A 27,419-nucleotide genomic window follows, 5' to 3' on the forward strand; every position below is an offset into this window, starting at 1 on the left:
TGTAGCCTTGTAATGAGACAATAACAGACGATGTCTCGGCCTTGGTGATGCACCTGAGATTAGGTTAGGCTTTTGTGTACATACTATATACGATTTATTGTGTGCTCCTTTTTATATGATTTGTTTTAATGACTGTATATGGCTATTATTGATGGCTAGATAGCTGATAGAAATTATTGATATCAACTGGTACATGTAGATTTTGGCTACGTACGCATTGGCTGTCAAATATTCGAATGTTCCATCCAGCACAATTAAACAAAAAGTACTGCTATGGTATACTAAGATAACATTGAACAAGGTGGATAATAGTATGTACGTCGAATTTGGGTATAACATATATGAATTTCAAAGGTATATTTATATCTTTCTGGCTCTTCATTTACCCTCAGCACGATCGACCAAGCGGTCCTCCAACCCCATCGGCTCCCAAGTATCTCGCGCCTTGCGATTCTGTGCCCAGACGACATCGCCTTGTAAGAAAACCACGGCGCCTCCTTTCCCACTCGCACTGGCAGTAATTCGAAATAGAGGTTGACCGTTTTGCGGGTGAGCTTCTCGTAAGGGCAGTATAATGAGTCCTTGTTCGGCACACCAGTCTTCGACAATGTCCTTGAAAGCGACCTCGGCGGGCTGTGGTTTCGCCTTGGCGGCGGCAGCGGCGGGAGGGACGACAACCTTGTCTGGCCGAAGATTGGTAGAAGCTGCTGGTGCTGCTGAAGGCGTAATTTCGGGTTGAGGGAGTTCTGTTGCTGCTCGGTCGCCCAGTTGAGCGGCCAGGTCCATCATCTTCAACGCTTTGGTCCACTCGTCGTCGACGGCGACTATTTCATTGAGATCTGAAGGGACTTGTGACCGCCACCACGTAAACCATTCGCCGACTTCCTCAAAGTTAGGTTCGTTGGTCAACCACACATACAAAATGTTGTGCCATTTAGGGAAGAATTCAGCGACTAGGAGTAACCCAAACACCTTGGGTTTGTAGTAATCCTTCCACTTTAGCACGTCTTCGAATGCAGCGAGATCTTGGTCCTGTGGATTGACTTCGAAATCATCTCGTAGGTGTCTTGCTAGGCGTGGAAGCAGGTGGTTTTGAAGTGTAACATCAAATTCTGACCCCAAAGCCTCCTTCCAAAGCTCAACACCACCAACAAGGCCATTACGAAGGTCCCATTTGTCCAACACGACTCGGAACTTGCGTTTGACATCCGATAGAAGGCCGGTGGCATGTCTAGGGTCTGTATGTCGCTCGTTGAGATACTGCAGCCAAGTAAATAACCACCAGGGAAAGCGAGAACCCGGCTGAGAAGAAGTTTTATGATGCCGACTAGCGCGAGGTCTCCATTCTTTGATAGCAGCGCTGAGTTTGGGAACGACTACTTGGTCGAGAACATTTGCGTAGACAAATGAAGGAATCACGTCTTTCCACGCAACAATCAGCGAGGTGGCAGGCGAAGGTTCGTAAACGTCCCATTCATTCAATAGGACAGACCGTACTCGAGGCAGCCATATTGAGTAAATCAAAGTTTCATACGAAGTTGTAGATTGCCGCTGACGCTCTTCGGCATTTTCCGAACGGGGACGAGAGAGAAGCGGTAGCAAACGGCGAAGTTGAGCAACCAGATATGTGGGATCCTTCAGCGGTTCCCATTCTTCGACGGCCTTCCGGAAAAGAGGATGAATGGCTGCAACCGCCGCATCTGAAAGTCGGTACTCGTCAATCAGATCTCGATACTCTATCTCGATCAATTCAAGCTTGCTTGTAACCCCCTCAAATAGTGTTGTGATGTCGTCCTGATCTTGCGATACCTGGAGTTCGCTGATAGCTGACACCAGATTTGTTAACTGGTCTGCCTTTACTTGCTGAGTGTCAATCTCGTGGACCACTTGTGTTTCTTCGAATTCGATAAACTTCTTTCGTTCCGTCAGGCCTTTCCATTCATCGACAAATGCTTCAAGGTCGTGTCTTGCGCGCCGTGCAATTTTGAGAGCTTCTCCTTCTTCCTGGTTTACAAATTCCATCGGTGTCATCAGTCCAGCGGTAGATGTCAGAACTTTCTGCTCCTTTCCTGTGGCGTCGACCAGCGACATGAGCACACTAGGCACCTCCAGCCCTTCTGCCTCCACCTCCATTTCACGAGCCGTTCTGAATCGCGGTTTTCGGGGACCAGCTGGAGTACTTGCGCCGCTTCTGCCTTCTTGTTTGCGCTGTTGCGCCTTGCGTTTCTGACGGCGCTGTCGCTCCTCATCCGAACTGTCCTCTACGACCTCGCCTTTGGCAGCGGCCTGCCGCTTCTCTTCATCTCTCGCCTGTTTTGATTTTTCCTTCACGGCACCGAGACCGAGACCCTGGGGGCGCGTTTGCGCTTCGACCGGATTGACGATACCATGACCAGCAGAACCCAAACCCTGGCCATCGACGTAGCCCATCTTCGCCATCATACGAGCGGCGAACGAGTTTCCTCCTGCTGGAGCTGAGCCTTGCTTTTTTCCAGCACCTCCTCCTCCTCTAGATCTTTGATTCGGCGTCTCACTAGCTGACATATTATTATTGTTGTTCCAGGGACTGCGACGAGCCCCGCCGCCTCCTCCTCCGAGGCCTGTCATCGTTGGAGGTGATTCTGAACGTGATGCGGCGCGCTGAAATGATTGAAACCCAAACGACGGACGAGCTGCTGCCGCCTCTTCTTCATCTGACGAGCTCATTTTTTCGACTTTGCGCTTTTGACCCGCAAAGGACGGTCGCGGGAACTCGTCTTCGTCATCGTAGTCCATGGCCGCGGACTTTGGGGGAAAGAGAAATCCCAAATCTGAAGATGAAAGAGGGGACTTCAATAGCTTCTCTCCCTTGACAAAGAAACAAATTTGAAAAAAAAAAAAGCGTGTCGCGGCGAAAACGCGCCACTAGAGAAGGTCTGCCTGCGATAATTGTTAATCGATTAAACTAAATTATGCCTGGGCCGGAAGCGGAGAAACAAAGTTCCCGCCAAGCACCCGAGGGCCCGAGAGCTACCGAGTATGACGTTTTGTTTGCACCTTCCAGAGCCGGCCTGGTTATTAATTGATCCTCTCTCTCAACGTCACCTCTCAAGGAGCTCAGATCAATTGTTCGTACAACTATCGCCAAACCCTGTTCTATACAAATACAGTCATTGACAATTCGAATAGTGATATTTTTTTCAATATTTACACACTTAATCAACAATGTCGGCCTCACTTCTCCGCTCTTCGGCTGCCAGGACAGCTCTGCGCACTGGAGCTACGGCTCCTCGTTCTAGCATGGCTGGTCTTGCTGGAACCAGCTTTGTGCGCACCAAAGTCACCCTTCCTGACCTTGCCTGTAAGTATGCGCTTTTCTGATAGCTATGTGTGGAACTTTTGCGACAGCACAACGTTATTATTGTCAACTACTACTGCACGCGGAGATGGCAAAGCATTCAAATATTGTTACTAACTATAATATTAAAAAAAGACGACTACGGTGCCCTAGAGCCCTCTATCTCCGGCAAAATCATGGAAATCCACCACAAGGGTCACCACAACGTGTATGTGACCGGCTACAACACCAACATCGAAAAGCTGCAAGAAGCGCAAGCCAAAAACGACATTGCGGCGCAAATCGCATTGAAGCCACTGATCAACTTCCACGGTGGTGGCCATCTCAACCACTCTCTCTTCTGGGAGAACTTGGCGCCCAAGAGCGCCGGTGGTGGTGAACCTCCCTCTGGCACTTTGGCTAAGGCTATCGATGAGACTTATGGTAGCTTTGGCGAGTTCCAGAGCAAGTTCAATACTGCTCTGGCTGGTATTCAGGGTAGCGGTTGGGCTTGGTTGGTTAAGGATAAGGACACTGGTGATATCTCCGTCAAGGCCTATGCTGTATGCTTTTTCTTTCCCCTTTGTCTTTGTCTGAAGGATGGATTATTTTTTTGCTAACTCCTACAAATAGAACCAGGATCCTGTCGTCGGCCAATACACTCCTATTCTCGGTGTTGATGCGTGGGAGCACGCCTACTAGTAAGCACAGGCATCTAAATGCGTTCGATGGCATTCAAAAAATTGCTAACACATTATTCTCAGCCTCCAATACCAGAACCGCAAGGCTGAGTACTTCAAGGCCATCTGGGAGGTCCTCAACTGGAAGGCTGCCGAGAAGCGCTTTGGCGCTTAAACCTACTACTACTACTACTCCTGTTGTACATGTGCAATGCTAGTTGTGGTCTTGCGAGCATGCCTGGCACTGACGGCGTACATACCCCATATGTATAACTATTAGATACGAACTATGTCAAGTCAATTCAGTTGCGATTTGGATTTCTCAAAAACTACATGTACTCTGCTGGCAACGTAGCCAATAGCTTTAAGACACTACAATTGTAATATTAGTGGGCGTTGTCAACCGGTATTAGAGTAAAGCAAAACAATCAACTTAAGATGAAATGATATGATGAAACGGCCGTCAGCTTAACTTTTGAGGCTTCGTAAAAATACATGGCGCTGAAAAATGCTAAATCAGTGGAGAGCCTCATAGAGGCTGTCACTGCTTGCGATAACAAATAACAAGGGCAAGAAGAACAAATGCCCGAGTTCAAAATAACGAAAGCATATAATACAAAAACAGTAGGGGTATCATGCGGCATAGGAAATGTTTTGTCTAATATTATAAGGGCGTGTTGGCAGATTTCATGCCAGCCTCCGAGAGCGTCTTCGAGCTCGCCAGCCAGGCTCATCATCTACCTTGTTGGATGCATCGCCATAGGCCATACAAACATCGAGGGCACGACTATCCGCGCTAACCGTCGACTTTGGTCTCTCGGTCGCACTGCGTGGAAGCAACATATTTCCGGCAGGTAATTCAGATTCCTTGTTGGATGAACCTTTCATCCAACCCAAAAAGGAAGACCCTTTCCGCCGCTGCTCTGAGCTGTCGGATGTTGCTGGTCGTGAAGCTGTGCTTGGTCGTAGTTCTGCAAGAGACTTTGGTAGAGGACGAGGGTTTGTTCGAGACACCTCTGGGGTTCCCAGTCTTGACAAATCTTCAGGTACGGATACTGGTCCCGAACCAGCTCGTCTGTGTTTGGGAATTGTCAAAAGGGTTGTTTTAGGTGGAACTGGCGATGATTCTGGATTAAGGGCGACTGGGTCAGATCGCGGCTCTGCCTGACGATTTCGACTGAGAAATTTAGGACGAAGCGATAAACGCCTACGCGGTTGGGCTTCAGCAACAGTTTGGGCGTCGTCAGCCCAAGCTCGAAGACGAAGCGGGGTGTTTCGGGGAAGAGGAGGGTCCTCGGTATTGGCATCGTTGGCATCAGCCAAGTCAGTTTGATCCAGTTCGTAAGATTCAGCAATGTGTTTTGTTGCATTTGATTCTCGCTCGGGGGCTGCCTTCTCCAATGGGTCCTCCGTCTTTGCCGCTTCAAGCCATTCCTGTGGAGATAATGGCGGGGACGCCGCCAATTCAGCCGGAAAATGGTCCTCATGCGCTACTGAAACGATATCTTCGACACCCTCTCCGTTGAATAGGAGATCGCCACCGTAGCAGCTCAACCTCGGGTTGCTCGGGCTGCCGGGTCCCAGCAGTCGAGTAGCTTTGTAAGAGCCTCTGCCGTAGTGATTGAACGAATGGAATAGACCGGATGCATTATGATGACTTCCTCCCGCTAGTTCCTGCTGCGTGTCGACACTCATGGTGGTATCGATTCCATCCGAAACGCCGCTGACCCCAGTACCAGGCCGGGTGGCCATCTCGCCAGCCGAACGTGGTCGACCTAGACGCAGGTGGATCGAGGATGGCGTACCCGGCATTGCATGGTTAGTCCCTGGTTTTTCCATGGAAAAACTGGCGTTCGATCCGCTCCCGCCTCCAAAACGGAATGTGCTCATCGTGTCTGGAGTGGGTGGTAGTCTTCCCCCGAAAAGGTGTATGGGGCTTTCAGCATGGAAGGATTTGGAAAGATGCCCAGGCTGGAATGGATCTCCCAGAGTGGCGTGTGGTACTTGTGTGCTCCTGGAAACGTCGGAGAGGGCACGGGTTCTACTACGACGAAGAGAACCGCTTGAGGCCGCTTGGGGTTGAACCCAGTCGGCGACATCACTGGCACGTTGGTCGTTAGAATGGCTAATGTCTAACAACATGCTAGAATTATCTTCAGCAGCAACACCCAATGGGTTCAATTGCTCGGACGAAATCCGTTCGCTATTATTTGGCTGAAGGTCTTGCGGGTTGAAGTAACTGCATTCGCTGAGGATGCTCAACCTGGGAGATGGTGGCTCCGCGGTCGAGTCAGCCGTGGTGGTCATAGTTGATGCACTGACGGATCTTGTGGATTTGTTTTCATCGGTCAAATATAAGCTTCGGAGGGCGGCATTACTCTTGTTCGCGTCATGTAGGAAAGATGGCATTTTTCGTGCTCGGCGACGGGTTCCTCTTCGCGACGATGTGCGATCCGGTATATCAACTAGCAGTTCTGCTTTTGGAGTACTTGCCTCTGTGAGTTCTGGCGTGGACAGACCCAATCCGTTCCTCAACTGGGGTGTCGCAGTCAATGAAGGTGGGAGGGAACGACCGGCTTGTAACTCGTCCACCTTGGATTCCAACTGACAGATCATGTCGACAGCCTCACTAATGGCTTGGTCTCTTTTGTCGAGTTCGGATTGCAATTGCTCGTTAGCCTCGCGCAGTCGATCGTTGGTTTGTTCGACCTCTCTAAGTTCGTCCAGCTCATCCTCAATGTCATGCATTCTTTCCAGCTCCTGTTCCATTGATTGCATGCGCTGCAGTTTCTTCTCCAGGACCCCCATTTGTTGAGTACGGTGAAATATGTCGAGTTTCAGGTCAAAGTTTAGTTTGTTTATCCTGGACACATACTACAGCACAGTTAGCGCAGATTCTGCCATTGATGCGCCAGTACGAACCTGGTCCATTTCGCGGATTCCCATATCCCGCGGTTGTCTGATCCCGGCCGACAAGGCGTTGCCAAGTCGCCGTTGTTTTTCGGAAGGTGAGTCTTCATGCGACTGCGAGGGAGGGGTGGTGTGGACAACGCTGTCAGTCATATCGGAGGCAACCTTTCGAGATCCGCGGCTCGCCCGCTGCTCTTTGATCAAACCTTGAAGGATGGCGGATGTAGGGTTGACTAGTGTGATTCCAGTGTCTGTGCTACCTGTATATATGTCATTAGACAGGATCTCTCGATACCGGCAGAAATGAGCCTACCAGAATCTCGTCGAGTGGGAGTTTGAGGACGTGAATTCATATTTGAGATTTGCGACTTCGCAATATCTACGGAGGCCAGTCAGTACTCATAGAATAGTCAAATTGTTTGCGCACATGACTTACCGTTATTGACATGTGGAGGATTACTTCGCGAAATTTTCCTTGATGACGACCGTGGAAGGGTGGGAACACGGTCGCTTGTGCCTAGATCACAGGTCAATTAGGATAATCCGTACACACAAAAAGGAAACAAGGCATGCTCACGAGAAGATAGTCTCCTAGAGGAAGTGCGCCTCGTGGGAGAAACTCCGCGAGTCCGTTGGAGAAAGGGAGATTGCAAAGGAGAAGAGGAAGGGCCCGGAGTCACGGGCTGTCTTGGATCGAGAAAAGACATGTTGGACGGCGCAGCACATTAAATACGGAGTTGCCAATTAAGTTCTGGCGAGGGGCGGGCCTTCCATCCAGGGAAGCAGCACAGTTCGGAGATATTGAGACGAATCAGAGGCAGCGGATGGCCTGACACACAAGGTCTGCTGGTGGACCAAAAAGGGTGGCGGCTGCGAGGGGGGTGCAATAAGGCCCAAGCAAATAGTGGTACAGTACTCGGTACAGTACAATTGATTGAATGAATGGTTGAGCGAGTGGATGGTGTTGGAATGATTTCAATTGATTGATTGATGGGGCAGTGAGGGAGTGAGGTAGGGGCTGGGCTGCCTGAGCGGCTGTGCGAGCAAACCACCTGGGCGTCGAGCTGCCAATGCGGGGTGCGTTGTAGAGAGCGAGAGGGAGAAAGACAAACGAGAAGGAACAAGTTAGGACATGTGTGACACAGACGAGCAAGCAAGGGATAACGAGAGTGATGCGAACAGGGCAGCGATGGGCGAGGGGTGGAGGAGAGAAAGCAGAGAGGGAGGGCGCGATTGCTCGTCATCGGACGATTCAAGAGAAGATTTTCGGGGCAGGCAGGCACGGTCCAGGCGAGCCGGGAGGCTGGCACAGGCAGGAGCAACCCGGGGCGCAGGGGCAGCGTGCTAGCCGGCTTGGCGGGCCCACTTGCCACGGCGTCGGCCCAACCAGCGGCGGCAGCGCGTGTGCGACGATGCGCGCGTTCTTGTCCCCAGCGAACAGAGTTGCGCGGTTCGCGCTAGCGCGTTCCGGCGGCGCTCCAATCGGGACTGTGCCCGCAGCCGCAGTGGGCCCGCAGTTCCTTGCATTAGGCCCAACTAGGAAAGACTTGGACTGCTTTTTGCGAACGCGGCCAATGGTCCCTCTTGTCACTTCCTTATCACCAACAGTCACAGCCGCCCCTTTCCTGTTTGGGATTCAATGCTTCGGCATTGGCCAGGGGATATGAATCATGACTGCCACTGACTGAGCGAGCCAATCTGCGACTTTGACTTCTGAGTTCTGAGTTAATCAAGTCTGCATGGCATTGGTCCAATCATTCTTGGTACAAGTAATGATCGGTTGGTTTCTGCTTACTCCGTACAGAGCAATTATATCTATCTTCTATTAATCATGCTCCATTAATATCAATTGCTCATTATAGAATATAGATCTGCTCGCTCTTATCGATACACCGTGGAGCATTAATCTATTCACGAGCCTTTTGTCGAACTCAGATCTGAAAGAATGAGTATATGTACCATTTGAGTGCTCATAATCGTCGCCCATGATCTTTTGTATCCAAGAATAAAAAATTACCTGTAGAATAAAGGGCAGTGGTATCGGTCATTACTACCATCGCCTATCAATGCGCCATCCATGCAATCAACACTGAAAACCTTCAACAAAACTCAAAGCAATGCATGCCACTAGAATCATTTTGGCTTTTTGGCCTCACCCGCCCATATCCTAATCTCCTTTGCACTATCGTGGGCAATTCGGAATACTAGAGCCAAAGTCAGAAACACCGTCCACGCACGAATCGCGAGCAGGCTTACACTGTCTCTCGGTCTCGTCCAATCCCCGGAGAAATTCGACTCCATCACCCAGGGCGCCGCGAAGATTGTGAGCATGGTTAGCAACCTCGGAAGCTCTTTTCGTGAACGTCTTTTGGGCTCACTAATTAGAGCTGCACACACACAACACAACATGGTCTATTACACCAAGTAGCGGGAAGACTCACATCGCTCAGCACGTCGCCCATCTCCTCTTCTTCAAACAGCTCAAGAATCCTCACTCCAAGGCTATAAAAATGAGGCGCCAAGTTCCGCAAATCCACAGTCCGTGGATCGGCTCTGAGAGCATTGAGGACTCGCTCCGAAAGCGCCGAAGGCAAGTCCAGCGTCACCAGACGAGAAGTACCGAGCCGGGCCCTACATCAGATGAGTAAATTGTCTTGTCTTGTCTTGTGTATGTATATCTATCAATCATTGATGGATATGCATGTATATAGACCGCTTACCCTATGGAAAGCATCTCGCCGAGCCATAATGGCAAATCCACCTGGGTTCCTGCTTTGACCTGCCCATATTTCAGTCAAACAAGGCGGCCACTTAAAAGAAAAAACCTTTTGATAGCCATACGTTTTCACCAGGATTGCCCTCGACAAAGCCGAGGCCGGGCACCTCCAGCTCAAAGGTACATGGCAGTTTCTAGATTGCGTGGTAAGTTTGTTGTTGCGCGACTCAATGCTGCAGCGAGGACGTACTTGCGCGTCGGTCAATATGGCGTCAATGTCATAGTACGACATGCTCGCAGGCGGGGATATGGGCGTCAATTGTCGCGGTGCCAAGATGCCGCATGGACAGAGTCATAATAATAATAGTAGTATACGCGAACATATCGACTATCGCGTCGGAAGAGCACGTGAAAAATACATGTAATCGTACGGTAAACAGGCGTACGGGGCGCATATTAGATCCCGGCCGACTCGGCCTATGGTAGGGCGAGTTGGCTCGCCCCAGTGACTATTATTGGCCCGTCAAATTTTTCTCCGGCCCCAAATCAGGGCAGAAACAGCACTTGCATAAACGTATCGCGTATTCGGGTTACCATACCATAATTACGGTTAGACAATCAGCAACGGTCACATTTCTATTGGTCGTCTGCAGCTAGTTTTATAATTTTACACTTTTACAATTTTACTCTTATCATTATTATTATGTGCCCGCATGAGAATGCGCCATGCAATCAGTCAATAATGACAGTCTCTCTGATACCCTAATAAACAGACAGGTCCAGACTGCGCTCTTTGAAGCGGTTCCTCCCCCCTGGCATCAAATAGTCAGGGTCTATCAGGACCAGAACGACTCGGTCTAGACGCTCGATCCAGCTAGTTGAAAGCCCACAACGGTCCCAATAATGACAGCGAGGCACAGCCACAGCTGCACCGGCCCTGTTTCACTTCTTGCTGTCTCAAAGACCCGAGACCAGAGATCTGCCTCTTCGCGCCCCTTCATAGTTAGTGACTGTCAGGCGGCAAAGGCCTGGAAGAATCTGTAGCATGCCTGTCTAAAATTAGCCGGACCGAACGCCCCTCCCCCATTCCTGTACGGAGTAGTGTAATAATAAAAAACAAGAATCTGGTTCAGAGTACATAATCCTTGGGTTGGTTGGTGGAGGAACAACACAGCAAGATGCTGGTCCTTCCCTTGTCTCACTCCTCTCACCACCTCCTGCCCGTCGGGTTGAGAACTCAGTTCTGTTTGCCTCTCCCTGTTCTGTTGCTTCTTCTCATCAAACGCCATCGTTATTATCCCAACATCCCCGACTCTGCGGTTCGCTGCTCGATGGCCTTGCCGCTGTCACCGTTCCAATGGCGTACAACGCCGTTGCCCAGCTGGACGATTTGAACGACGCCGCATCCCAATCCAGCGACTCCGATGCCTCGCACGCGCCGGGCTCTCCGGTCGCTCTGGAGCCGCCCATCGAGTCGAAGAGTGCCCCCGGCGAGCCTGTTGTCGCCGTTGCTCCTCTAGCATCGCTCATCAATCGCACCGTCTCCCGCGACTATGAAATGGTCGAGGACGACGACTACGAGGAGTATGCCGCCGTCGATCCTAGCCTGATCAGCCCGGCCACGATAACGGCGCCATCGCAGTCGCTGGCAACAGTCACGCCTAACGACGCACCGGCCACCGGAGCTCCAATAGTCGACGCCGTGTCTCATCCTGATACTACTGCTACCACTACTGAAAATGGACTCCCGCCATCAGCCTCACCGGGTCCACTGGCGCGCACTCCCAGTGTCTCGTCTGTTGACCTGCGCCATCCGACTCCCGATCTACAGTCGCTACAAGGTGCTTATGTAGGGAACATCGAGAGGCTGGAAAAGAGCGCCGAGCGCCTCAGCATGACTTCGTCCGATCTCGGTGTGGAGCTACGCAAACTCGACATGGAGCAAAAACGACGCGAGTCGACCTCGTCATCAGTCCAGCAGGGACCCGAGTCTCCGTCGCGCCAGTTTTCCTCCACATCTGTCTCAAATTCCATCATCGGCCTCAATTCCACTGCCCGCTCAGGCGGCTACTCTCCCGCCGCTTTTCTCACCTCGCCCAGAGGTTCCATTTTGTCCGGTTCGCGTCTACGCTCAACCTCGCTTTCCTCGCCCTTGCAAGATATCCAGGAACCGAAACCGAACGAAGATGCAGTACAGACACATGAGGATCAGGACAAAAATGTCCATCTCTCCTACGAGCTGCCTACACCCGAGCTCCTCCCCGAAGATGGGACTGAAAGGCGCGAATTACGCTTGGTCGAACCAACAGATGAGATCCCCGACAGACCGCTAACTGCTCGTTCAACCGATACTTATCAGCAAGCGACCAATCTCTTCCTGGACTTTGACGGCGTGCACTTTGTACCACACCCGCGGGACCCCAGCCTCTCCCATCAGCCTCCCGTGAGGAAATCTAAGCGGGCCTCGACTGCGAAACATTTCGACAAACCCCAGGCCGGCCAAGATATGATTTACTATCCCGCCCCCATTCCCAAGATCCTCAATCTTCCTCAAAAGTTGTCAAAACGGCCGCAGATCTCCGAGCACGAGAAACGTCGAACTCAGCTATTGAACGACGCCTTGGCGACAGACAAGAACGATGGGCACACGATCGATAATCCCGCGGGCAAAAGAATGTCAGAAATTCCAGCGCAGCTACGAGCCAGTGCCTTCTTCGATCGGCCAGCAGTTCCGCTTGATGTCAAGATCAAAAATAAGTCGGCGGTGGATACATTGGAGAGCATCCTGGATGCGTCCGCTCGTGCGCCTGTCACCGCATTTGTAGACCATCCGATTGTCGGGAGTGCCGGAAGAGAGGTATATTCTACGGTGGAAAAGAAGCGTTCATCCCGAATGTTAGGCGAAAAGAAAGATCGGCGATCAACGCTACAACCTCATGATGGCCTTGACAGCCAAAGTTCTCTTGGCCCAGTCCACTCCGATGTGGAGGAGCACGAAGGCAGGGCATTGCATGGCGAGCACTCGGATAGTGGTCGCTCTCGTTCGCATTCATCGGACGTATCTACGAGCGATTCATCCAGTGACGAAGGTGAAAGTGCGGACGAGCTTGATAGGAAAGAGGAGGAGGAGTATGATGAATCAAAGTATACTGGCCGTCCAACAACACTTCTTGCCGAATTACAAATGAGGAAACATGAGCTTAAACAACGGAACCGGACAGCTGCTACCTCCTTCCCCAATGGATTGCACTCGACTCTCTTGCAGCTGGATGCAGTCGCCCAGGCACAAAGTCGACAACGACGACAAAAGCGAGTCACGCTTGCTTGGGACACACAAGCCACCAACGAGGCTGACGAAGCCGATGACGAGGATATCCCTCTTGCTATGCTGTACGCTAGCAAGAATCCTGCTTTGGAAGAACGGCCGCTTGGTCTCATGGAGCGCCGAGATATGGAAGAAAATGAGCCGTTGAGTAAACGACGTGCGCGATTACGAGGAGAAGTCCCCGAAGCACCGCCTAATAAACGTTCCAGTACCATGCTGCGTGTGCCAGCTGCTGAATCCGATAGTGAAAACGAAGGGGAAACACTTGCCCAACGTATTCGCCGTCTCAAAGCCGAGAAGTTGGACAAATCCAAAAGCATAATCTCTGCGGAGTTTGAAAGCGAGATCATGACCGAGCTTGGAAAGCTACATGAACCTGTTGATCCGGTTGTGCCTGCGCCTAAGAAAACACAGACGCCATCCAGGCCTCGGGAACCTGCTGCAGAGGAAGAGGAAACTCTGGGCCAGCGGAGAAAGCGGTTGCAGGCAGAGGCGCGGATACGAAAGACTCAGAGCACCGCCGACATGAATGCCCGCAGAAGCATGGCAGATATTCTCCAAACATATCCGAGTCAACACGCATATGGAGCTTCGGTTGATCACACGCAGAATGCCCACGCTTCCTGGAACCCGAGAACAGCATATCAACATAACCGGGTGTCTACCATGTACACCCTTCCTCCCAGTATGATGTACCAAGCTGGCTTTGGACAGGTACCCGGGCATGACCTTCAGGCAGCCCATGGAAATCATGCTTACAATACGTCTTTCATGCCCAATGCCCAGATGGGTATGAACGTCGGCTTTGCTCCCGGTCTGCCTCCCCTAGGTTCTGCTCAAATGAACCCAGCGGACGTCGACCCTCGGCAGCGAGATGTCATTGACCGGTGGCGGCAGAGCGTCACTGGCCTTTAGTGAGCTAGCTCAACGTGACCTATACGGTTGCTGAAGTATTATAAAAAGTAACTTTGGCAAGCTATGCTCGAGCATGCTACCACAGTTCCCCCCGCCCCGATTCACTTGAATTACTCGAATCGTCCTTGAGCGATTCAAAATATCATTTGGCTTAGCCATTCGCTGACTCGACGTGCAACCCCATGTTCATGTTTGGCACTAGACAGGCATGCCAACAGGAAGAACTTGTGTATAGCGTCGAGCGATTCGGCTGGGTGGGGGATCTGTTCCACAATCTTTGCATATTTCCATTCAATTGTTTCATGTGTATATTTAGTAGAGATTGACTTAGCATAATAAACGAAGCTAGCGGGGATTTTCGGTTTGTCTAATTAGTTATTAAATGTATTCCATAACATTGAACTTGTATCTTTGTTTCAAAGCTGCATAGGTCAATAATGTCTCATTCATAGTCCAATACTAGGGCTAACATTGAAGGCAGCAAGAGACATCACGAGTAATATTGAAAGAAGGATAATCAACCGACAACCCTAAGCAGTCTCCTCCTTGGTATCCTTGAAAATAAAAGACGCAAACTGCGGTGGAACAGAAGGCCCAGCAATAATAGCAGACTCAAGAAACGCATCAATTTCCGCCTCATCCGCATCAGAAAGCAAAACACGCTGCGCCGCCCAGTTCTCTTCCAGATACCTAATCCGCTTGGTCCCAGGGATCGGAAAGATATCATCACCTCGCTTGAGTAGCCATGCAAGAGCAAGCTGAGCTACCGTACACCCCTTCTTGTTCGCAAAGCTCTTGAATTGATCCACAGTAGCCGTGTTTGTCGGTGTGTTCTCTTCCGAGAAGCGCGGGAAAGCAGCTTTGCGAGAATCCGGGACACCCGGGGTGATTGCTTCACCTTTGCGAAAGGCATCGGTAATCAAGCCTCGACCTAGCGGCGTTGCGACGACTACAGCAATGCCGAGTTCGCGGCAGGTTGCTAGCAGGTCGGTGCCTGCGCTGCCTTCGATTTCGCGGGAGAATATAGAGTATTCTGTTTGTACGGCGGCCACGGTGCCAATCTTGCATGCTCGGCGGAGCGTGCTGGACGAGATCATGGATAGGCCAATGTGCTTGATTTTGCCTTCCCTAGATGAACAGCGCTGTTAGTATGCTGTAGTGCTGTGACAGCTGGACACGTACTTTTGAAGCTCAACTAAGGCTCGCATGGTCTCTTCGATTGGTGTTTCCGGGTTGGCACTGTGCAGATAGTCTAAGATCACAATCAATTTCAGGCTTAAGCTTTTTCAAAGCGTTCTCAAGCAAACTTACACAAGTCAATTTGGTCAACACCTAGTGTTTCCAGACTCTTTGCACACGCTTCCTTGCAGTATGCCGCCGAGCTGTCGGTTCCGTAAGTTTTGCTGTGGGAGACATATCCAAACTTTGTTGCAAGGAAAATCTGGTCTCTTTTGCCGGTGCGTCGGAACCATTTGCCAAGCAGTTCCTCATTGTCACCGTATAGACTTTTAACAGAGGATTAGATGAGATGTTATTATTGTACGAGAAGGAGAAGCAATAATCTCACTCGGCAGTGTCCCAGAACGTTGCGCCAATCTCGACTGCGCGATCCAGTAGTGCGAAGCGTTCCTCGTCTCCGGGAATTGCTCCATAATGAGCTGTAGACATGCCCATCAGGCCAAAGCCGAGGGATGGGACAAGAGGGCCATTTTTGCCGAGCTGATGAAGCTTGTTGCTAGACATGTTGTTGTCAAGTCGTAATGAGATAGATACCTAGGGGGGTTTATAAAAAACAAGATTTTTAATTTGTGACTCTCTGCAAAGACGCATCTATAGAGAAAAACACTGCTTTTATAGATAAATCAGGTCTGTTTTAAAATTACCGAATCAGGAAATGTTTTGGCGCTGAAATTCAAGTTCACTTAACTCCGCCGTTAATCCCGCCGAAGAGTCCGGTGTCGACTCCGCCGTCTCTATTGACGCTCATAAAATGCCACTTCGGCCTTGTGTTACTCAATAACATATGACTACATTGACTAGAGATTTCTGCCATACGAACTAGTCTCTTTCAAGATTGGGCTGGGTTCTGACGGTTTCATTCTCCCGAGGTGACGCAAACATAGTATCCGTTTCAGATCAGACCTAGGATGAATATGGACAAAGGTTTTTGATTAGGACCTTCAATTCAAGCCTAAACGAACCATATATCTGCAACCAACTTAAAATCGACCATCGCGATCTATGTTGGATATCACAGTTTCGATATCGTCATGCACGTTATAGATTCCTTGGCGCGCACTGCTAAATTTAGCAGAGCTCCATGATGTCTTCCGCCATGTCTTGGCTGATCTTGCCGATCTAAGAACAACAACCTCGATTCCCCTCCAGCAGCCCTGCGATACCCGTTTGCGGACACATCGCTGCTATATTCATATTCGTTTTTCTTGTCGGCTACTTTATCGTCTAGCATACACGCCTACTACCACCCAGACGCTTGACATTTTATCGTTGCCCGGCAGTATACGGCCCTCCGATCGCTCGTTTCATGCGACGAACCCGACACGTGTGGGATTGTGCATCGACGAGTCATCGACACAACGTGGTCGAGAATAATCCGAACCTTCGACTCCCAGCAAGGCCTCCCCCAGTCGCCGATGCCAATAATGACACTTGATCAACGAATATCCTGAGAGGTGTGACAAAGCGTCGTCCCCGGCTTACACAGCACACCCAAAAGGGAACAAACCAGGCCGAGCGAGAGCATGCCACCCTCCACCGTTTTCTCGTATTGGCGTCGGGATCACCGTCGAACCAGCCCGGCTCCTGGATCAGAATCGCCCCTGGGGTTGTCGCCCAGTGCCTTTGCTGATGCACCGCCCCAGCTGCCAGGTCTGCCTCCTTCAACGACCTTGGGCGATACTATCGTCGAGTCAACAACATCATCAACAACCACCACCGGTCCGCCCGAGCCTCTACCGTTGGTGCCCTCTTTCTTCGAAAAGACTGGGGATATTAGCGATGAAAAATCGCTAGCGTTTGGGCTGACCCCGCAACATTCGCTGAGCAACCTCAGAGCACCGTCGCCGTCATTGGAAAATCTCGTGCGGCTCCATTCATGCCCGGAAGACGTCAATTTTGCGCAGGAGAGTCCGTCACAAGAACATGCCGTAAATCTGGATCAGATCCAGACGAATCATCCCTCCAAGGCAAATGGGAGCTGGCGCTTAGGATTCAAGCAAAATGCGGCAACAACAAACCCACAGACTGACGATAGCAAGACCACCTCGCGCAGCGAGGCCACAGGGAAGAGTTTGCTAATCAACACCAATGTCAATGGAACATCGGGATTTGTTGGTGGCGCCTCGTTGAAAGATTATAAAAGTACGCAAAGTCGACAAGATAGCGAGCAATCAGCAGAACCGACCCAGCAAAAGCTGGGTAGAAGGACCAAGCTACATCGGCTCAATCCCATCTCGCTCCTAGCACATCGGAGATCCTCTCAAATAGCTCATTCGCGTCAAGAGGACAGCAATTTTAGTGGTCAAAATGGCGTCCCCGCGATTCCGGACGATTACGATCCCAGAATTCGCGGCAGTATCGTGCATGACTTTTCAGCACCACGGCCCCGTCGTAATGCACCAGGTGCCACTAATGTCCAAGATACGATAAAAGAGGAGGATCAATCGAAGGACAAATCTGAGCAGCATAAGCGCCACAGCGAGTATTCTCCGGTCTTCAAAGAACATTTCTCGGAGGACCGCAAAGTTCTGCAAGTCGAAAACAAGGGCTATTTACAGTCTTCCCTGCTGACTGAAGCTCATCTGAACGAACGCGATTCATCGGATTTGCCAGCATTTGCTCGAAAGTTACCATTCAGCATCCCGGAGAACAATGACCAGTCTATCGAGCCCAGCGCCGAAGTGTCCGAGCAGGTGCCATCAAAACGAGCATCAAACTCTCGGAAATCCGCGGAGTCTTCGCGACAAGTTCCGATGCGTCTCAAGAGTGACGCCTCGAGATTTAGCTTCGACATGGGTGGTGTCGAATCCTCTACTCAAGAGAAGCTCTTGGAAGAAAAGCACAAGGAGAAAGAAGCTGCACGCAAGGAAAGTGGTCGGCAGAGCCGATCCAGTTATAGTGACTTTGATGAGGATGATTTCGACTATGATGCCCTGGAAGACGACAGCTTCTTTGAAGAAAGGATTCCAGGGGTCAACACCGACGCAGACTACGACGATCAATTCAGTGGGTTTGCCGGGGTTGTGAAGACTCCTAATCCCCTTTTCGTCCCAGTCCTGCCTCCCATTGCTGCCAGTCCAATCAGTCCGATGAATCCATATAAAAATACGCTCAACACTACCGCTGGCGCTGTACCTGAAATTGTCATTAATCCCGTTGATGCTAGTGCATCTCCTCATCTTGAAAGCAGCCGTTCATTGTCGGACTATGGGGATGAAGAAGGTGAAACCGAGAAGGACGCGACATTCGAACATGTTGCCCCAGCGGAGCCCGAACCACGACCAAGACCAGTTCCCCAAGCCGAGACGAAAGAACCCCAGCAATACGACGAGGACGAGGATGATATATATTTTAACGATGGAGACATTGATATTGATGACTTCCCGACAGTTGATGCAAACGAGGGAGCATTTGACGAATCGATTTTTGATGATGAGAATGGCGAGCTCTACGAACGCAAGTTTTATCCAGGCACAGTAATCCCAATCACAGCTCAAAATGAGCCTGACGCAGAGCCTCCCCGGCAATCCATGGATTCTACAGCTAGCAAAGCTACGCATCTCAGACAAGTCCCCAGCCTGGCGAGCGAGTTTCGCCCGGAGTCATGGGATATCCAAAACGAAGCAGCCGCCACCTTTCCCGGCGGAGATGGGCCGAAGAAGCCCCCAGGCGGAGTACTATCTGAACATAATCTGGAAGCCTTTCATAGTGCTCTAGCTCGGGTCGCCGATGAAGCTGCAGCCGATCATCTTCTTCACCGCAATATAAGCCTCAGTGAAACCTCGGTTGGCCAAGAAAGCATCTCACAGAATGCAGACTCGCATCCGGGGTTAATCTCGGATGACAGTCGACTCAGCCACACCATGGGGGCTGAAGATGCGGTTGACGACTTCAACTACGATGACGATGATGCCTTTGATGATGACCTCATAATCGCTGAAGCAAATGCCGACGCTTTAGAGAATGACGACGAAGGGTTTTACGGCGAAGAATTTGGGTTCTACGCACGTGATGATGAGAATTGCGACTCCCAACTCACCTATGGCGGATACTTTGGCCCAGGGGCTGGAGGTATCAACCGTAGTCATAGCGGCGGAGCGAACTTTCATGGACCTAGTTTGACGCCCATCACGGAGCGGAGCGAATGGAGCACGCGCAATTCAATCGTATCCCTCACGACTCACGGGCAGCCCAACCCCTTGCCCAACCCAGGCTTGGCCCAGTTAGTTGACTTTGGTAATCTTGACGATGATATCTCCTTTGAGGCACTGATGAGGCTCCGCCGCGGTGCTTTTGGTGGCAGCAATGGCAGTCTACGGAGCAGTGCTGGCAGCCTTTCTCCCCAGGGTGGTCCATATGGGCATTCGAATCGAGCGAGTTTTATGAGTATTCCCGAAGACAGCCCCGTGGACTTGAATTCCGGCACAGAGTTTCCGTCGCACCTAGCCGACTACTCCGCGGGTGCTGAGACGGACAGTTTCCCTTCGTCGGAAGAGCACAGTTCCCCTGGAAGCCCAACAATGGTATCTGGTCTATCGGCCGATCCCGAACACGACGCTTCAGGAGAGGACGCACTGGGGACAACCCCGAAGCCCTCTCATAGCAGAGCGAGCAGTTCAGCCAGCATCAGCTATAAACAAGAGACAGTGGAGGACGGATCCCCCAAGTGGGTTCTAGAGCGCCGCCGGACAGGCGACAGCGGCGAAATGGAAGTCTACCAGCGCGAGGTTCTTGAGGGCAGCCGAATTTGAGCTGTCTCCGCGACGTTCCTTAGACGACCGCCATAATATCAACATCTCGACGGCTCATTACTTTTTTCCCCTTTAGAAGAGAAGTGAGTTCGAGCGGTATTCGGTTAACGATTTGTACGAGTGGACGAAACTGCACATGCGACATTCATTGTGATATTGCACTAACTATTGTTGTCTTGCTTGGGGGTTTTCTGCTTTTGCTTTTTGATACACGGCATGTTTTATTTCTTATTTCTTTCTCTTTTGCTGTACATATAGTACATATCCAAGCCAGAGGCCTACATAGTCTCGCACATAGTAATGTATATACCTGATGTCACCCATCCCACCCATCCTCTCTACTCCAAACCGCACAATTCCCGACACGTCAACTGGTGTCTGACGAGACTGGTCGGCTGGAAAAAAAGAAACAACATTCAGGCAGCAGACAAGTCAACAGGGTCGAAACAGACTGCTCTGAGTGGGTGTTGCAGTGACTCCTAGTACAACAGCAGCAGCCAATCGCAGAGTGCGGAATACCCAAAAAAGCCGCATTTGCCCCCCAGTGTTGCAGCCAGCAGGTTTTTAATGACTCACAAGGTGTGTTTTTGGATGGCGATGCGTGTTTTTGAGAGACAGAGCAATAGTAAATCCAGAATAATACGCGGTAAGAGTAAGGACAGGCAATAAATAGTATGTAGAGCAAGCTCCGTAAGATGCAAACACAGTCAATACAGGGGAGGCGCGGAAGGCTCCCGTGCGGCATGCCATAGCCGAAAAGCCAGCTACGACATCATCCCGGCTTCCCTTTTTCTCCGGCGTACTCCGTTTTCTCTCTTTTCCCTACCACCACCACCGACGACGACCTCGCCGTCTCTCCTGCTACGCTCGCCTTTTTTTCTTTTTGGCTTCTTCAATTAATTGGTGTCTGGCCTCACTCTTTCAACGCGGGTGCCAGAATTTCTCCGCTCTTCTTTTCCTTTTCCCCGAATCGAGCTTGCCGCGTGTCCGTTCGCAAACTGAGTCCTTCGGTGTACATGCCTGGATTCTTCGTTTAAAAGGCTTCGAAAACAAGCAAAAACAAAAACTATGCTCAGGGCTACCGCTTTGAAGAAGGCGACTGGCAGCAGTCTGCTGCGTAGCAGCACTGCTTGCTCGGCCTGCCGCAGATCCTACACTCTTGCGACTACTTCGTCGAAACGCGCCGTGGCCACTGCTGGCGCTCGATCAAATTTCCAACTCACTGGCCGGAAACCACTCGCCGTTATTGATCGCGCCGCCGCTGGCCGGAGAGAATATGCGCAAAGCGCTGAGGAAACATCCCAAGGGGTGGTAAGCTCAACATTTCCCCTAGTTTTGAGAAAGAGCGAATTGAAGCGAGCGTGTTTGCTTCATGCGTATTCGAGCGCGCTTCATGAAAGAGGAAAAAAACAAGAAATAAAAACAAAAAGCTTAGAAACATACAATACACCGGATTTCAACTGACTGGCAATGTCGCCTGCGCTTTGATGCGCTGATGGCGACTTGTAATTGTCTAGGACTCCAACGATTCCTTCCTCCAAGGAAACACCGCCAACTACATCGACGAGATGTATCTTGCCTGGCGCAGCGACCCCTCGAGCGTGCACATTTCGTGGCAGACGTATTTCAAGAACATGGAAGACGGCAACATGCCCATTTCTCAGGCTTTCCAGCCCCCTCCCACTATCGTTCCCACACCTGTCGGTGGCGTCCCACAGCACATGGCCGTCGCTGGCCACGATTTGACAAACCATCTGAAAGTCCAGCTTCTTGTTCGCGCCTACCAAGCTCGTGGCCACCACAAAGCAAAGATTGACCCTCTCGGCATCCGTGGCGACGCAGAGGCGTTTGGCTACCACCGTCCCAAGGAGCTCGAACTAGACCACTACGGATTCACTGAAAAGGACCTCGACCAGGAGTTCTCCCTGGGACCCGGTATCTTGCCCCGCTTTGAAACAGAAACCCGAAAGAAGATGACTCTGCGGGAGATCATTGCCGCGTGTGAAAAGATCTACAGCGGCTCCTACGGTGTCGAATACATCCATATCCCTGACCGAAAACCATGTGACTGGATCCGTGACCGCTTTGAGATTCCTCAGCCATACAAATATTCTGTGGACGAGAAGCGTCGCATTCTTGACCGTCTTATTTGGAGTTCTAGCTTCGAATCCTTCTCGGCCACCAAGTTCCCCAACGACAAGCGTTTCGGTCTTGAGGGATGTGAAACTTTGGTCCCTGGTATGAAGGCTCTCATCGACCGAAGTGTTGACTACGGCGTCAAGGACATTGTCATTGGTATGCCTCATCGTGGTCGGCTGAACGTGCTTTCCAACGTTGTGCGCAAGCCCAATGAGTCCATCTTCAGCGAGTTCTCTGGTACTACCGAGCCCTCAGACGAAGGTTCTGGTGATGTCAAGTACCATCTCGGTATGAACTTTGAGCGCCCCACGCCTTCCGGAAAGCGTGTCCAACTGTCACTTGTTGCCAACCCTTCGCATCTGGAAGCCGAAGACCCTGTCGTTCTTGGAAAGACCCGCGCTATCCAACACTACAACAAAGATGAGAAGGATTACGATACCGCCATGGGAGTTTTGTTGCACGGTGACGCTGCTTTCGCGGCCCAGGGTATTGTTTACGAAACCATGGGTTTCCACGCCCTTCCCGCTTACTCAACTGGTGGTACTGTTCACATCGTGGTCAACAACCAGATTGGCTTCACCACTGATCCTCGTTTCGCTCGTTCCACGCCTTACTGCTCTGACATTGCCAAGGCTATCGACGCTCCTGTGTTCCACGTCAATGCTGACGATGTGGAGGCCGTCAACCATGTTTGCCAAGTCGCTGCTGACTGGCGCGCTGAGTTCAAGCGTGACGTCGTTGTGGATATTGTTTGCTACCGTAAGCAAGGTCACAACGAGACTGACCAGCCCTCGTTTACCCAACCTTTGATGTACAAGCACATCGCCTCTCAGAAGAGCCAGCTTGATACCTATGTCGAGAAACTCATCTCCGAGGGTACATTCACCAAGGAAGACATCGATGAGCACAAGAAGTGGGTCTGGGGCATGTTGAACGACAGCTTCGATCGCAGCAAGGACTACCAGCCCACCGGTAAGGAATGGTTGACTTCTGCATGGAACGGCTTCAAGAGCCCCAAGGAGCTTGCTACTGAAGTCTTGCCTCACTTGCCCACTGGTGTCGAGGCGGAGACGCTGAAGAGCATCGGTGACAAGATCGGAGGAGCCCCAGAGGGCTTCAACGTCCACCGCAACCTGAAGCGTATCTTGGGTAACAGAAAGAAGAGCGTTGATGAAGGTCAGGGTATTGACTGGGCCACTGCCGAGGCTCTCGCATTTGGTTCCCTGGTCAAGGAGGGCCACCATGTCCGTGTTTCTGGACAGGATGTTGAGCGTGGTACTTTCTCTCAGCGTCACGCCGTTCTCCACGACCAGGAAAGCGAGGCTACATACACTCCCTTGCAGCACATTGATCCCGACCAAGGCACATTTGTGATTTCTAACTCGTCATTGAGCGAGTTCGGTGTGTAAGTTTTTGTTTTTTTCCATTTTGAATAGTTGATGCTGATTTTCGTTCAGGCTCGGGTTTGAGTACGGTTACTCTTTGACCTCCCCTAATGCTCTCGTCATGTGGGAGGCTCAATTTGGTGACTTTGCCAACAACGCACAGTGTATCATTGACCAGTTCATTGCCTCTGGTGAAGTGAAGTGGCTTCAGCGTTCTGGTCTGGTTGTGTCGCTCCCTCACGGTTACGACGGCCAGGGTCCTGAACACTCCTCTGGACGTATGGAGCGTTGGTTGCAATTGAGCAACGAAGAACCACGTATCTTCCCATCTCCCGACAAGCTAGACCGCCAACATCAAGACTGTAACATGCAGATTGTGTGCATGACCTCACCATCTAACTTGTTCCACATTCTTCGCCGTCAGATCAACCGCCAGTTCCGTAAACGTGAGTTGACATGTTTCCCACACCATTTTCTTTACTAACCCGGCTGTCTAATAGCACTTATCATCTTCTTCTCGAAATCCCTGTTGCGTCATCCTCTTGCTCGTTCAGAACTCGAAGAGTTCACGGGTGACTCTCACTTCCGCTGGATCATCCCGGATGACGCCCATGGCACCGCCATTGATGAGCCGGAGAAGATCGAGCGTGTCGTCATGTGCTCCGGTCAAGTCTACGGTGCTCTTACCAAGTACCGTGATAGCCAGGGCATTCGCAACACCGCCATCACCCGTATCGAGCAACTCAACCCCTTCCCATGGGCCCAACTCAAGGAGAACCTGGACAGCTACCCTAACGCCAAGGACATCGTCTGGGCCCAGGAGGAGCCTCTCAACGCTGGTGCTTGGAGCTTTGTGCAGCCCCGTATCGAGACTCTGCTTAACGCTACTGAACACCACAACCGCCGCCACGTGCTGTATGCTGGCCGTTCCCCTAGCGCTTCTGTCGCCACTGGTCTCAAGGGCAGTCACTTGAAGGAGGAACAAGATTTGCTCAACGATGCTTTCACCGTTCACCAAGAGCGTCTCAAGGGCGAGTGAACATGTTGACAACATGACACTTCCGTGTATAATGTGTGATACAATTCCAATCGGCTTATAGAATGCGCCGTATAGGTAGAGATGTCAGCCAAGGATACTTGGGCTGACATGTTATTATCCTGTGTAAAATTTTTATTATAATTTCATTTGTGTGTTTTCACTTTGTCTGGCCGCATAGTTCTATGATAACAATCGCATATTTCCTTTTACGTTTACTATAGTTGGCTCCGCTTCGTTTTTTTAAATACAAAGAATTGTAGAGACGAGTTCAAATGTTACCGGCCGTGACGAGTATGCATTAAATTCTCTGCGTAGAGAAGGTGTAATTTTGTCACGTTCCGGTATTTCTCCACCATTGCGTCCGTTCCGGCCGCCCAGCCTACCGCCTTCCTAATCGGATTGGGAGTCCCAGCTGTGGTTTCTCTCGCGCCCATACGTGCTCTTCATCTGAAGCTGCGAGAAGCCTGACGCACTTTCACTTCCATTATTGTCTCCCTCTCCGTTTGTACAGCAAGTTCTGAAATCACCCCCAGTTTGCCCTTTGCGCGTCGCGTCCGCGCCTTCATTTACTTTCCATCGGCGCGCCCATGGCTGCCAACAACGCTGCGACCGCCGCTGGCAGCGCTCTCTCGCAAGTGTCGAGCAGTCGTAACATGGCTCGCCAAACTCGCACAAACCCATCTCGCACGTCCAAGACGGTTGCCCGCTCGTTCCAGTTCTATGGACAGTCGTCTACCGCCGATTCTCCTCAAGTAGCATCATCGTCTGCTGCTGTCCCCCACGGTCTTTACCCTGCGCTCACTCATTTCACCGATACCATCACGGCTCTCCCGCGCGAGTTTCGCCGTCATAATTCGCTTCTGAAGGAGGTTGATGCAAAGGCGTGGGCATTGGAGGAGAATTTACACCAGCTACTCTTGACGGCTTCGGAATCGAGGCCGGTTCCTTACCCACCTAATCCTGCTCCGATCGTGGACGGGGTTGTGAGGGAGTATGGTGTTTCTCAGGTGAGCTAGCCATGCCGATTTTCACGAAGTTATTATTTGAATACATTTGATTTCTTATTGCATTTTCTATTCTCATTGAATTTGTCTTGGTTTTGGTTTTTTCTCTGTTCTCTTTGAATCTGAATATCTGACCACTAACGAGAGACATGGCCGACAGGATGACCCGCAAAATACCGAATCGCAAGAGAGTAGACACCGAAGGCTGCTTTTTGATCGAATCAGACGCTCTTTAACCGACTTGATGATGACGGCCGACGAAAAGAACCACGTGATTACAAATGCCAACGACGAGCTCGACCATCAGCTCTTCCGCCTCAAGACAGTTTTCCCCTACATCTCTGGAGAAGTGAGTGAAGAGGCCAGGCTGGGTAGCCTTACTCACTGGGCCTACACCAATCGGACCGCTAGCAAGCCTGTAACAACAGCAAACGAACGTCCCCGGAGAGAGGCAGCATCCAGTGCTTCACATTTCGTTCAGGCTTTGCACGAGTCGGAAGGTGTAACTCACCGAGGCGATGCAAGACGGGAACCGTCTCGCAAGCAGCGGAGAAACCATGCGGACCTTGATTCCGATGATATTCGCACTGTGAATCATCGCAAGGGCGGTGCGGCTAAGGCCCGTGCCAATGCCGGTGACAATGCAGACTCGGGCATGCCTACATCGGCGCCTAAGCGGAGGAAGGTTGTAGAGAAACCGACTCCCGTACTTGCTGGTGGCACGGCGATGGAAAGGTCTGTTAGCGCTGTCACAAACAACGGACGAGCAGTTTCCAAGGACAGCTTGAATACCGAAGTCAAGAAGAGAGTGCGCGCGCCAAATGCTGTTTCCACGGCGGGCCGCAAAAGGTACGTTCAGAATGTATTTTACTATAGATCAATCCTTGCTGATTCTTGTTTTGCTGCTGCAGAAACAACACGGTTACGTCAACCGCAGACTCGCCTTTGGTCTCGTCGCCTGTTGTTGGCACCTTCAACCCGCCAAGGAGTGCTCCGAGTCCTGGTCCTACTACCAATAACCGACCACAGTCTTCGAGAGCTCAACAGCCTGCAGCGCAAGCTAGTTCTCGACAGCGACCTCCCTCTGCATCTAGCCGCAGTAACAATAACGGTAAACCTGTGGATGCCAAGGCGAATTTCCCACGAGAAAGTTCGATTAAAGAGGCAACACCTCCTGTGCCTTCTGGCGCTGCCATTCGTCAACTCGAGGTCGAAAGAGAGAACCCGGACACCAAGCTCAATACGGCGACAGACAAGGGCGAGCGCGTAGAGACAAAGCTGCTAGACGGCAGTAATGGAAGCGAACAAATGTCTCCGGTAATTCCTGCAGCTGCTCAAACCAAGGGCCGATCGTCCAAGACGTCGACCCCTATCGTCTCTACGTTTCCCGAATCCCAGACACGAGGCCGGTCGTCTCGCAACAACGCAGAATCGGCGCCGAAACGCGGGCACAAGAAAAGCGTAAGCGTGTCTACGACATACAAACCTCGACCGACAGCCACTCGCGACGAAGAATCGTCGCACGAAGGCGACGATGAGGAGGATGAAAGCGAACCGCGGTACTGCTATTGCAACCAGGTCAGTTTCGGAGAGATGGTGGCATGCGACAATGATTCGTGTCCGACAGAATGGTTCCACCTTTCGTGCGTGGGACTCACGAAGCCTCCTGGCAGAAATGGTAAGCGAGTGTTTGTACTATTTGACTATGAGTTGTGCTAATTTTGTCAGTGAAATGGTACTGCACCGACTGCAAGGAAAACGCAAAGCGTGGCCGATCAACGGCCAAGTGAGTTAGTTATCTGGAAAGAATTGGGGGAGCATGTATATGTTTTTCCGTATATCAATGGATTTGTTTTGATTGTAATTTATTATTTTATTTACACTGCTGTGGTATGACGCATATCCGACCGGCTGGCCGGCAAAAGCTCTTAACAACACGGATGACGTGTAGGTGAAAAAAATATCCACGTGATCGTATGACAATACCTATATAATCAATA

General features: G+C 51.0%; 9 protein-coding genes across 9 annotated transcripts; 5 read left to right on the forward strand and 4 right to left on the reverse strand.

Moving 5' to 3' along the window:
• Window positions 1-378: 378 nt before the first annotated feature.
• Window positions 379-2,775, reverse strand: TRUGW13939_02860 (uncharacterized protein; the record flags this gene model as incomplete). The annotated part of the gene is made up of 1 exon (XM_035486047.1): window positions 379-2,775. One exon carries the CDS (start codon window positions 2,773-2,775, stop codon window positions 379-381), a length of 2,397 nt encoding a protein of 798 aa, XP_035341940.1.
• Window positions 2,776-3,204: 429 nt separating this feature from the next.
• Window positions 3,205-4,171, forward strand: TRUGW13939_02861 (uncharacterized protein; the record flags this gene model as incomplete). The annotated part of the gene is made up of 4 exons (XM_035486048.1): window positions 3,205-3,340; window positions 3,473-3,879; window positions 3,950-4,017; window positions 4,081-4,171. 4 exons carry the CDS (start codon window positions 3,205-3,207, stop codon window positions 4,169-4,171), a joined length of 702 nt encoding a protein of 233 aa, XP_035341941.1.
• Window positions 4,172-4,683: 512 nt separating this feature from the next.
• On the reverse strand, window positions 4,684-7,613 carry TRUGW13939_02862 (uncharacterized protein; the record flags this gene model as incomplete). The annotated part of the gene is made up of 5 exons (XM_035486049.1): window positions 4,684-6,870; window positions 6,919-7,166; window positions 7,220-7,285; window positions 7,343-7,423; window positions 7,484-7,613. The coding sequence occupies 5 exons, from the start codon at window positions 7,611-7,613 to the stop codon at window positions 4,684-4,686; spliced, it is 2,712 nt and encodes a 903-aa protein (XP_035341942.1).
• A 1,426-nt stretch (window positions 7,614-9,039) lies between these two features.
• TRUGW13939_02863 (uncharacterized protein) lies at window positions 9,040-9,914 on the reverse strand (the record flags this gene model as incomplete). The annotated part of the gene is made up of 6 exons (XM_035486050.1): window positions 9,040-9,110; window positions 9,163-9,271; window positions 9,348-9,537; window positions 9,627-9,685; window positions 9,748-9,816; window positions 9,873-9,914. 6 exons carry the CDS (start codon window positions 9,912-9,914, stop codon window positions 9,040-9,042), a joined length of 540 nt encoding a protein of 179 aa, XP_035341943.1.
• Window positions 9,915-10,979: 1,065 nt separating this feature from the next.
• Window positions 10,980-13,862, forward strand: TRUGW13939_02864 (uncharacterized protein; the record flags this gene model as incomplete). Its single annotated transcript, XM_035486051.1, has 1 exon — window positions 10,980-13,862. One exon carries the CDS (start codon window positions 10,980-10,982, stop codon window positions 13,860-13,862), a length of 2,883 nt encoding a protein of 960 aa, XP_035341944.1.
• Window positions 13,863-14,392: 530 nt separating this feature from the next.
• Window positions 14,393-15,605, reverse strand: TRUGW13939_02865 (uncharacterized protein; the record flags this gene model as incomplete). Its single annotated transcript, XM_035486052.1, has 4 exons — window positions 14,393-14,990; window positions 15,045-15,114; window positions 15,174-15,367; window positions 15,430-15,605. 4 exons carry the CDS (start codon window positions 15,603-15,605, stop codon window positions 14,393-14,395), a joined length of 1,038 nt encoding a protein of 345 aa, XP_035341945.1.
• Window positions 15,606-16,624: 1,019 nt separating this feature from the next.
• Window positions 16,625-19,852, forward strand: TRUGW13939_02866 (uncharacterized protein; the record flags this gene model as incomplete). Its single annotated transcript, XM_035486053.1, has 1 exon — window positions 16,625-19,852. The coding sequence occupies one exon, from the start codon at window positions 16,625-16,627 to the stop codon at window positions 19,850-19,852; it is 3,228 nt and encodes a 1,075-aa protein (XP_035341946.1).
• Window positions 19,853-20,920: 1,068 nt separating this feature from the next.
• TRUGW13939_02867 (uncharacterized protein) lies at window positions 20,921-24,415 on the forward strand (the record flags this gene model as incomplete). Its single annotated transcript, XM_035486054.1, has 4 exons — window positions 20,921-21,163; window positions 21,370-23,396; window positions 23,449-23,822; window positions 23,877-24,415. 4 exons carry the CDS (start codon window positions 20,921-20,923, stop codon window positions 24,413-24,415), a joined length of 3,183 nt encoding a protein of 1,060 aa, XP_035341947.1.
• Window positions 24,416-25,002: 587 nt separating this feature from the next.
• TRUGW13939_02868 (uncharacterized protein) lies at window positions 25,003-27,209 on the forward strand (the record flags this gene model as incomplete). The annotated part of the gene is made up of 4 exons (XM_035486055.1): window positions 25,003-25,422; window positions 25,580-26,268; window positions 26,331-27,097; window positions 27,148-27,209. 4 exons carry the CDS (start codon window positions 25,003-25,005, stop codon window positions 27,207-27,209), a joined length of 1,938 nt encoding a protein of 645 aa, XP_035341948.1.
• Window positions 27,210-27,419: the final 210 nt, after the last annotated feature.

The sequence above is a fragment of the Talaromyces rugulosus genome, chromosome II, assembly GCF_013368755.1.
Source record: "Talaromyces rugulosus chromosome II, complete sequence".
Classification (NCBI taxonomy): domain Eukaryota; kingdom Fungi; phylum Ascomycota; class Eurotiomycetes; order Eurotiales; family Trichocomaceae; genus Talaromyces; species Talaromyces rugulosus.